We start from the raw sequence: 11485 nt of genomic DNA, 5'->3' as shown, positions 1-11485 counted from the left end.
GCATCATTAACTCTTCGAATCGATTTCGGAATATGTAATTGAGAAAGCTATTACTCATTATATCAAATTTGAGGTATTGTGGTCCAAAGAGTCTTCCCTTTGATGACTAAGGTGTCGAAATTCCACACTTTATTTATAACTATTCTATTTAGGCACGATCTGTATGGGTATAATAAACAGTAGATTAATGCAATAGATACTTAAATATGTACTTATCCTGTATCCTATTGTATAACCTGAGCCGAAATAAAAGTATTTTAAATAGCAACATTAAATTAAGATATAGGCAGTACCGGTCTTTAGGGTATGGGGGGCGTGTGTGACATTGGGTGACGACCCAGAGCGCTAGACTTGCTAAGGCCGGCCCTGTTCATATGAATTACAATAAGATGATATACAGGGTGGGCTTTGTTTATGCCCGTTAACACGAAATCGACTTTGTCCTCCCGAAATCTAGTTTTTTTGAGGATTCTTTCGCTTACGTGAATAAACGTTAATAAGGCTTAGATGGAGCTTATTATGGAGTTTTATTATTTTCCTTCATATTTCAGTAAATATTGTTTGTTGAATTTGATTTTATTTGTTAAAGTATTAAATGCTAAAGCTAGGGAAAATACTGTTTGAATTGCCCGACACTCGCAACTGATGGAAGATTTGGAATCAGAAATGCATGTTCCTAGGTAACGCTCGAATGTCGGATAATGTGCATTCTGTTACCTCATTGTTTTTTTTTAATTATTACTTTATTTAGTTTAGTTATAATTATTGTTACACTAGAGGCCAAAAGTTATCCAAAATTCAAGCAACATTTTAATAAATCCTTCCGCATTACTACCTGCTTATCCCATATATTCAGTATCGGCCTTATAGAGCGACGAGGTTGGGCGACAGTCCAGAGTAGCGGACCAGGAAGGGTGGCGGACTTTTTTGGTTTCTGGTTTTTCTTGAGGGTAGGGAAGTGGTGGATAAAAATTTCGCGCAGGACACCAGACTTACGAAGGCCGGCCTTGGTGTCAGCTTAATCGACATAGGGTCACCATAGATACCAAATCAATCAAAAGTTTTAGTGAGGTATTTCTAGATGTCCTTCGGAATGGACATGGGAAGTCTAGAAGCTAACAGTATATGCAGCACCGTATCAGGGGTATGATTTGTAGCAGGTTTGTACGAATTTTTGAATTCTAGAGGATTCGCTTTTATGAAATATTGCAAGACAGGAGCGTTCTTCAAAATGGAAATTGGAATTTCTGAATTTATCAATGCATACAATACACCGAGTCAGAGGCATTATTTGTGCCAAGTTTGATCGGCTTAGGGTCACTTTAGATATTAGTTAAATTGATTTTTTTTGTCAATAAATTAGTACTTACCAGGGACAATCGATTCGAGCATGGCGTTCGTCTAATTATGATGAATTTTCCTACAGGTAAGTCCTTTTACACTAAAAATAATTTCGCTCTCGTTCAATAGGTGGCGCGGATGTAGATGACGTGACATGTGGAATGTGAAATATTCTTGACTTTAGTATTGCCAGATCTAGGAATTAGTCGAAATTCTAGGAATAAACAAAAACAAATCACTTTTTCATGGGAAAGGGAAAACATCTACGAATGATCAAAAAGTACACAACATTAAATTGGTTACGCATAATCAAGATCAAATCTGTCACTATTTTCAAGTTTTTGCAAAAATGTCTAGAGTGCCTGTGCATAATGCGTTTCTACTTGAACGCAAACGAAGCGTTTGCGAACTTATGTTAATACGCACTTTTTGATCTATTAGATATACGGCCTTGGAATTGCCCTGGTGACAGCCCTCGTTACTCCATTGTTATATTTCCGGCTACGTCTTATGATTACGCGACGACCTATCGTTTCACAAATAATGTAAAAACAGGAAGTAGAGACTGTATGAAGTATAATAGATTAAGTTAAAATTATTTGACGTTGTGGAAATTCTGAAAGCTTTTCTTAAGAACGATATTTCGGGAATTCTAAGTGGAGATTTTGAGATGTCTAGTTGTTTCAATACTAAGCATCTGGCAACACTGCTTGACATGCGCCTGACTGCGTGAGTGTGACGTTTTCATCGCACTTCCAATCCGATTGGAAAAATATCATTTTGTATTTGCCGTTTTGGGTGAGTTGAAAACGTGCTATTTTTTGCCTAATTTCAAATTCGTATATTTTCTGTATTTTTAAGGTAACCAACCGAAACTGGATAACTAAGAGATTCTCGTTTTCCCAGGACGGATTTTCTGTTTTTACAGTACAGTGAGTACCGTTCAAATTATTGTTTTTATTTCATGGGGCTCGGCTGGTTGACACGTCGACTGCAAAGGCCCAATATTGAAAACACATTTTCCATTTAGAATAAGTACTAATTCTGGAGGTTGAAATCTTAATACTTACTATGTAGATAGTAAAACTGTTCTTATAATATTCAATCAAAAACTCAATATACAACAGGACATTTGTTTAGAACTGATTGTCATGCAGGGTCACCATTATTTTCCATATGCCTGCTGGTTTAGTTTTTTTTTTTGGGTTAACTGCGAGATTGCTTGAACATAACTTTAACAACACTTTTATTGGTCTCTAGAAGGTTGACACATACTTAAAATCAAGCTTAATATGCTCATCATGAAATGATAGATTTACTATATGTCTGATGATCTTGGTTAAGTCAACATTCCATCTTTGGTATCCTCATTGCGATTTAACAAGAATTAAGAGGTTTGGAAAGAAGCAAGGTAAAATGAGCTTTTATCCACAAAAAGGAGCATGAACGAATGGGGTTGTAGTTAAACCACATCAAGACTTGTGGAATCATGATCAAGAAATCGTTATTCTAAATTTTCAGTTCTAAATCATTGCAATACCAATTTTTTCTCATCCCTCTAAGAATAAATGTTTAATAATTTAGAAGGGGAGGATTATAATCCAAATTTTTGTTTTGTCATGTATAAATTATAATTAGAATTTCCAAACCAGTGAATTAACTATCAATATGATTTGTTTAATGACATATCTTAAATTATTAGATATTTTGAGTGGATTCAAAATATAATCATTAATAGTAATAATGAGTAAAAGTAGTTAATTCTTAATAAGGAAGGGTTTAGCCTTGGTATTAAATTTGTTCCCATTAGTTCTAAAGTATTTTCAGATGATCCTAATTTCATAGCTAATTTATAGCTTGTTGACATATCTAGGCCCTTCATTAGTTTTATGCCAAGGGAATTATGTATAGATATTTTACATTTTTAGTCATATTTGTGTGCAGGGGCCTGGCACTCAATCAGTAGAACATAATGGATCTTAGCAACATTCTTCTATTGCTACCAAAGCTTTATATATGTGGTTATATTATATATTTGGTTAACAAATTTAAGAGACAACCAGTTTTGGTAATTTTCGTGGTTTTATTTGTTTCTCATTATAATATATCTACATGCAAGTTGATTCCACGATCCCTTTTTTAGCATTTTATCTGAAACTCTCAAATTCTCTATTTTATTTGGAGGGCTTGTGTTATGCATTTATGCTTTTGGTATATATGTTGTTCTAATTGTGTAATAATTGGGTTGTGCCATAAAAAAATTCTTATGTGTATGAGTGTATGCCAGCATAAATATGTTTTGGTATGTGCTTGAAGTGTCTGCGATATATGCGTCGCCATATCAAAATTATGTCAATCCTACTAGCTGAGGATATTTATTAATGTAAATAAGACAACACTGAACATTCATTAGTCTCCAAAAAATTTACTAAATGTACCTACTTAGCTCAAAAGTGAATTTTTCTCAACCTTAATTTTGTTGGTTATCTATACAAGAATATGGTTTCTTAAGAAATAACCATTGACCAAGATGTTACACTTTTCGTTGATGTGAAATAAATGTATGTATATATTTTTTCATCTATTTATTGAATTTTATCGTTTTGGCAAATAGCCATCGGGACACCAATTCAGGTCACTAGGCGCTAATAAGTAGTTTAATAATCCATTCTAGGTCGAAAAATATAATTTTGCCACAAATAAAATTATCATGAAGTGCATGTGGTACCTACCAGCCAGGTCTTGACATAAGTTGGACTAATTTTCTGAGTCGTTATCTAAGTAAAATCTTTTTTTTCATATTCTCACTCATAGCTATTGAGTACCTTTTATAATGAATACAAATCATGATAGAGCCGTATTGTCAATAGAAAAATGTTACACGAGTTGCTGACGACTATTAAAAAACAGCTTTATCGTTATGTGTTACATTGTTTCCACAAACAAGAAACCCACAAATGAATAAAATCATTATTACATCTGGCCTTTGCTCGTAAGTAAATAAAGGGTCAACCTACAATGTATTACATATTGAGTTATGAATTTCATTGTTTGCTGGTTTTGTTTAATTATAATTATTATTGTCAGCACGATAATTCATTGACAAATTGCTTTAACTTAAACTTGGCGCTTGCTGATTAGACATGATAAGTTTATAGATAGAGTTTCGGAAGTAATAAGATTATTTAATCATTTTCTGAGATAGATATTATGCATATTGAGAAAAGCGCAATTTCTTTTTATTTCAGTGCTGTAACGACTTGGCGCGAAACAGGACAATCCCAAAATGCAGCAACCAGTGATCGAAGAGGGTTCAGCCTTTGAGCCAAACCCTAAAAGTTATGACGACTTGTTCCCGGCCCTTCCTGAATCCTCTCAACCAAGGCAGGCCACTACTCCCCAATGGGGTTCCAACATTAACAACAAAATGCGTGTTGGATCGTCGGTTATTACTCAAGTATTTAGGTACAAATTTCAAGATTATGTTTAGCCTTCATTAAGTCCCAAATGCATGTGACCAAAGTTCTGAAGATAAGGTTGTTTTTGAAATATTTTATTTGCAGACTGCAAATAGGGTTTGTGAATTTCCGAGGTTTTTCAATTCAACCAATTTGAGAATCATATTTTGCGATTTTTCAGAACTAGGAATTTTAAATTCTCTTATGCTTAAATAACTTAAATATGTTAAATGTCTGGAAAAAATGTGAAATTTTATCCAAATGCATCAATTTTTATTTAATTCACGTATTTAAATGTTACTATTTTTAGAGATCAATTTTCTGAAATTTAGGGTTTAATATGTTTATGCAGGGTTCCATATGAAGAACGTAAACTAGATGGGGGATCGAAGTTTGGCGAGGGCGAATCTGTGCAAACATGCGCATCTATAATGAAAGAAACCGGAGCCCATATTGAGATATCCCATGGCAAGGATCAGTCTTTGACCTTCCTTGTGACTGGCAAGCAAAATGAAGTACTTAAAGCCAGAGTCAAGATTCTGAGTCACTTTCAAACTCAAGTAAGTGAATTTTAAGAACATTTGCAATTTCTCATGAAACTTGGCGCCTACCCTTTTTGAATGTGATTCATTTGATTCAATAATTTTAAGTGATGCAGCTGTGATAACTTTTGGTGATTTCAAATCGTGCATTAAGATCTAAACGGATTTCTAGTCAAATATGGAAATCTGTAAAAATTAATGCGAAATTATTAGCAGGCTAGAGTGAAGTTTTGTTCTCTCCCATGCATTTAACTTCTCATTCACTTGCAACAGCGTTATCAAATCTTGAAGTACTTGAAAGATTGTCCTGTTTGATTGCATTTACTAGTTGAGTACGGTATTGAATTCCTACAACTCAAGGAAATCTTTGTTTTCTCTTTTTGTCATTATTTTTAACGAGTTTTTCCTACTTTATGCTAGGCCCACAAGTCAATTCAAATCCCTAAAGAACACCATAAATGGATTCTTGGTAAGAAAGGCGATCGCCTCCGAGATCTAGAGAAGCAAACCGCCACTAAAATTTCGGTGCCTAATATGAACGACGAATCAGACGTTATTACAATCACAGGGCCTAAAGAAGGTGCCTAAATTCTATTCTTTGATCATACGAATCTATTCTAAAACAGTCGTTTGAAGGTATCGAAAAAGCCGAACACGAAATTAAAGTAACCTCTGATCAGCAGTCCAAAAAAGCTCAAGAAAGGCTGAACATTCCGAAAATGTTTCATCCTTTTATCGTGGGACCGTTCAACGAATACCTTAATCAATTAATCCAAGAGACCGGAGCCAGAATCAATGTACCCCCACCATCTGTGATGAAGGACGAGATATTCATTGCTGGTGAGAAGGAGGGTGTGGCAGCTGCCAAAAGTAAAATCGAAGCCACTTATAAGCTGATGGAGAAAAAGTGTACCACTGTGTCTGTGGAAGTGCCCAAGTCACAGCACAAATACGTCATTGGTCCTAAAGGTAATTAAATAAACAGCTCACAAAAATAGTTGGGAAGGATAATTTTTTTCCTACCTTGTTCATACTATTTTTCTGAGCAGCTTATTTTGAGTAGTTATTTTGATCTAAATGAGTTGTGCTTCAGGAGCTACAATCGCGGAGATATTACAAAAAACTGACGTCAGTGTTGAGATGCCCCCAAGCGACTCCAATGTGGGCACAATAACTCTCCGTGGCCCTCACGACAAGTTAGGGTTAGCCTTGAGTGTTGTGTATGAAAAAGCGAATTCAGTACGCTCAAGTGACGTTATAGCCCCTTCATGGCTTCACAAGTATATCATCGGAAAGAAGGGACAAAAGATCAAGGAAATCACCCAGAATCTGCCGAAAGTTGTGCATGTCGAGTTCACCGATAAGGATAAGATTAGAATTGAGGGTCCACCAGATGAGATGGAAAAGGCCCAAGAACAAATCGAAGCTATCGCCCAAGACTTGATGCGAAATATGTGCTTTGTCGAAATGCAAGTGGACAACAGGTTGTTCAAACATATCATCGGCAAAGCCGGCGCTAACGTCAATAAGCTGAAAGACGATTTTAACGTGGTAATTAACATTGACGAAAGCGGGCTTATTCGAATTGAAGGCACAAAAGACGATGTCGCAAAAACTAAATATGAGCTAGAACAGAGGATATTCAAACTGGAGAACGAGAAGGAAAGAGACGTAATTATTGACCAGCGCCATTACAGAAGTATCATTGGATCTAAAGGGGAGTCGATCAAGGAAATTAGAAACAAGTTCAACCAGGTGCAGATTGTATTCCCTGGCCCTGGCGAGAGGAACGATATTGTTAAAGTGAGAGGGCCTAAAGAAGATGTCGATAAATGTGTACGATTTTTAGAGAAGGAAGTCAAAGAGCTCAATGAGGCATCTCATCAAATTCAAGTGCCAATTTTTAAGCAATTCCATAAGTTTATAATTGGAAAAGGCAAGTATTGTGAGAAATTTCGCTTAGTATGTTTTAAATTAGAATATTTACAATTTCAGCCGGTGCCAACATTAGAAAAATCCGCGAGGAAACCAACACCAAGATTGATTTGCCTGCTGAGGGTGACAAGAGTGACTTTATCACGATTACCGGCAAACGTGAAAATGTAGAGGAAGCCCGCGAGAAGATCCAAAACATTCAAGATGATTTGGCTAACATAATCAGTGAGGAAATCATCATTGATCCCAAGTTTTACAATTCTTTGATCGGTGCCAAGGGAAAACTCATCCATTCTATAATGGAAGATTGCGGCGGTGTTGTTATTAAATTCCCCAGCACCGACAGCAAGAGCGACAAAGTTACCATCAGAGGCCCAAAAGAGGATGTTGATAGGGCAAAACAGCAGTTATTGGACCTTGCTAATGAAAGGCAATTGGCTAGTTACACAGCTGAGGTAGGTGAGATACTAGTTACAAATGTTACTGTAAAGGTTAGTGATTTTCGCACCAATATAATATTGACCAATTTGAATTTTTCATACTGATTTATTCAAATAAATTGAATTGAACATATCCATTTCTACGGTCTGAAGCTTTCATGCTTTTTGCTCCACGTACTTTGCTAGCCCTCCAAATGCTACATTCCGGTCTTATAACATAAATAACAATTCCAGGTACGTGCCAAAGCGCAACACCACAAGTTCCTGATCGGTAAGAACGGTGCCAATATTAAAAAGATCCGGGACTCAACTGGAGCCAGGATTATCTTCCCATCAAATATTGATGATGACCGGGAAATCATTACAATTCTTGGCAAGAAAGACGCCGTTGAGGATGCTAAAAAGCAACTTGAAGCGATGATTAAAGATATTGTACGTATATGAATATTTACAAAAGTTACCGATAATTGCATTTATTGAACTTATTAATTTTTCATGTGCTTAATTCTGATGTTATGTAGACTTAATTAAATTGCAGGACAATATTGTTGAAGACGAACTGAGAGTAGAACCGAGACATCACAAACACTTCGTGGCTCGTAGAGGTGAAGTACTTCACCGAATAAGTGACGATTGCGGAGGAGTCATGATTTCTTTTCCGCGATCTGGCGTAGACAGTGACCGAGTGGTCCTCAAAGGTTCGAAAGAATGTATTGAGGCAGCTAAACAAAAAATCAACGAAATAATCGGCGAATTGGAGTCGATGATCACTATCGAATGCATCATCCCGCAGAAGCACCACAGGACTGTAATGGGAGCCAAGGGCTACAGAGTGCAAGGTGTCACCTCTCAGTTCGACGTTCAAATCAAATTCCCCGACAGGGACAACACTGAAGAGTACCAACCCCAATTGACCAATGGGGACGTCACCGGGGAACCTATTCGTCAGTGTGATGTCATCAGGATTACTGGGAAAGAAGAGAACTGCCTTAAGGCCAAACAGGCTCTGATTGATTTGATTCCTGTGACCATTGAGGTCGATGTTCCCTTCGAGATGCATAGATCTATTATTGGAGCTAAGGGTCAAGCAGTGCGCGACCTCATGGACAGATATGACGTTCACATAGTTCTCTCTTCAACGGAAGTGCAAGAAGATATAATTAAAATCACTGGGACTCCGACTAATGTTCAGGACGCGAAAGAAGCTTTGCAAGCTCGAGTCAAAGAGCTGGAAGCTGATAAGAAAAACCGAGAATTGAGATCTTTCACGTTGCAAATCGAAGTAAATCCTGAGTACCACCCCAAGATTATTGGAAAACGCGGTGCTGTTATAACGAAAATTCGAAAAGATCATGATGTTCAGATCACATTCCCCAAGAAAGGTAGCTTTTATTTGATGTGTTGGATATCATTTGTTCTCATCGTTTGTATTTAGGTGAAGAAAATGAGCAACTGATTACAATTTCCGGCTACGAGGAAAACGCTTATAAGGCCAAGGAAGACATTTTGAGAATCGTTAGAGAACTTGATGATCTAGTCAGAGTAGAAATCAATATCGATTCCCGTGTCCACTCTCGCCTGATTGGAGGCCGTGGCCGTAACATTAGGAAGATCATGGACGATTTTAGAGTTGATATCAAATTTCCCAGAAACGAAGATCCTAATCCAGACTTAGTCATCATCTCCGGCCAGGAAGACAATGTCGGCGAGGCCCGCGAACATTTGCTCAATCTTGCCGAAGAATACGTAAGTAAAGTTTTTATTTTTCAGTATTTGTTTTTCTTTTCATGCATTAGTTATGACTAGATTTTTACCTAAATGCATATTTTTTTTAAGCTTCAAGATGTGGAAGAATTGGAGACCCGTGAAAAGTTGCACACTCTTAATTTCCATTTTGAAAATAAGCCTAGTGGTGCCGGCCCAAACCATCACAGGGGTCGCGATCACAACAATCCAAACGGCTTCGTGGTTCAGGGAGGGCCGTGGGAACAAAGCGCCCCTAATACTGCAAGTGTTACGGATTTCCCCGCCTTCGGACGAAGTTCGGAACAACCGCAGGCCACTCCGGTTGCTGGCGCTTGGGGAAACAGACGTTAACAAATATCTTTAGCATGTCCCCCTAGTTTCCATCCTTGTAAACAGTGTTTTTAGTACGTGTGTTCGAAGCCACTAATAGTGGCAAGGTAAGATCTTTTTGCGATTTATTATTAAATATTGAGCTGTTGTGGCATGAATTGTTTTTTTTTTTTATATAACGGGGATTTATATTGTAGCATTAATGGTGGGTTTATGCTCATCTGTGATTTAATATCGAACACTTTAGATTTATAAAGTTAAGAGTGATGTAAGTTCCTTACTTGCACAGTTGCGGTTTATGATGACTTGATCCATCATCTATCACTTATGAAAGTTACAATGAAGTTGATTCTGATTGATTTCGTTTTAAATCATAGATGAGAACATAAACAGGTTCTATTTTGAGTAGTTGACAAGTCCTAGATGATAAATGTTAAGTCATAGATCATAGGTGAGCATAAACACACCTTTAGAGAGTTTTTTTTCGTATAATATATTATATATTTAACGGACTGGTGAAGGGTGGAAACTAAACAGGTGCAAGCAACGTTGCCAAAATTAAAGGTTCTACTAAACCTAGTTATATAATGGAACGTTTGAAACCCTCTTCCCTCACTGTTTGCTGCATTAAATAGGCCTGGCGACGACACTGGACCTCGATTTTATGGAAAACCGAAACTGATTACTTAAGCAAGCTCTTTTTTACACGGAAAAAGTCAGTCTTCCCAAGTTAGGGCGGACATTTTTGGCCTACAGTCGGCACTAACGTCGTAGAGAAGTTATGATTATGTCAATCACATCTACATTTTAACTTCTGCTTTGTAAGTAGATGGAATTCAGAATGTAGATGATATTTTTAGTTACTTTGAACGTTATTCTTGCTCGGGTTATGTTTTGAATAAATATTTTTTTAAATTCTATTTTATATATCTACATAGAGGATTGTATTCATATTTCGGATTATCGAGAACAATGGTTTGATTATTATATATTTTTTATTTGCAGTGTCATAACCTCTCTGCTCTTAAGGCGGTGCATCGTGCCTTCCTATTTTTTTACCGCAACCGTACTAAATTAGTAATTGTTTTGATGCCATGTTATATTTTGTAAATTCTGTTCCAAGTTATTAATTGATACAATTTTTGTATTGGAAATCGATAATGTTGAGTGACATAAAGGCAAGAAGCGATTGACTGTGGCATGGTACCTGCTCCACGTAGGCGCCAGCCTTTGATTTTTATCGTTGTTATTTACATATGGAATTTTTTGCTGTTGCTCTGTATACGTCTAGAAAATGGTATTTTTATTCTTTAATTATTCTAGAGTTACTGTATAGTAAGCCTTGCGGTCAACTTGTTAGCCCAAGACTAATCTGAGGGAGAGAATACTACGAAATTATAAATAAAAATAGTAAAACTGCCTTTTATTTGTATCTTTATGATCACCTACGATACAGCTTATCAGTTAATTTTTCAATTTCAGATGAACCAACCTCAACACTGTAAATTTTTGACGTTAGTTGTTTTTTTTATGCAGGTTGATTTATTTTTAACTTAATGGTGATGGTTCGTCGATGTTGAAGAAGTTAGAAGAATATCCCTAATGTGTTTTCGAGAACTCTAAGGTATAAAAGAGTGGTTAAATGGGAAATATTGAAAGGAATTTAATAGCCAGTTCCATCCAATTCTAAAAA

At 36.5% G+C, this 11485-nt stretch overlaps 1 protein-coding gene across 1 annotated transcript; it reads left to right on the top strand.

The window, feature by feature from the left end:
* Positions 1–2059: 2059 nt before the first annotated feature.
* On the top strand, positions 2060–11208 carry Dp1 (satellite-binding protein 1 Dp1). The gene is made up of 12 exons (XM_066391665.1): positions 2060–2139; positions 2203–2273; positions 4590–4806; positions 5152–5359; positions 5762–5921; positions 5978–6310; positions 6435–7277; positions 7337–7731; positions 7951–8148; positions 8255–9098; positions 9152–9462; positions 9553–11208. Exons 3-12 carry the CDS (start codon positions 4628–4630, stop codon positions 9811–9813), a joined length of 3732 nt encoding a protein of 1243 aa, XP_066247762.1. The 5' UTR covers positions 2060–2139; positions 2203–2273; positions 4590–4627; the 3' UTR covers positions 9814–11208.
* Positions 11209–11485: the final 277 nt, after the last annotated feature.

Source organism: Euwallacea similis, chromosome 7 (genome assembly GCF_039881205.1).
Source record: "Euwallacea similis isolate ESF13 chromosome 7, ESF131.1, whole genome shotgun sequence".
In the NCBI taxonomy this organism is placed as follows: domain Eukaryota; kingdom Metazoa; phylum Arthropoda; class Insecta; order Coleoptera; family Curculionidae; genus Euwallacea; species Euwallacea similis.
Note: the sequence above shows the minus strand (reverse complement) of the source record. Positions and strands in the feature narration are given on the sequence as shown.

What these genes read in the sequence shown, in the direction of transcription:
- Dp1 (XM_066391665.1), top strand. Translation starts at nt 4,628, where the DNA reads ATGCAGCAACCAGTGATCGAAGAGGGTTCAGCCTTTGAGCCAAACCCT. An exon ending in AATCACAGGGCCTAAAGAAG is followed by an intron (nt 5,922 to 5,977) that starts GTGCCTAAATTC and finishes AGTCGTTTGAAG; the next exon opens with GTATCGAAAAAGCCGAACAC. An exon ending in TGGCTAGTTACACAGCTGAG is followed by an intron (nt 7,732 to 7,950) that starts GTAGGTGAGATA and finishes TAACAATTCCAG; the next exon opens with GTACGTGCCAAAGCGCAACA.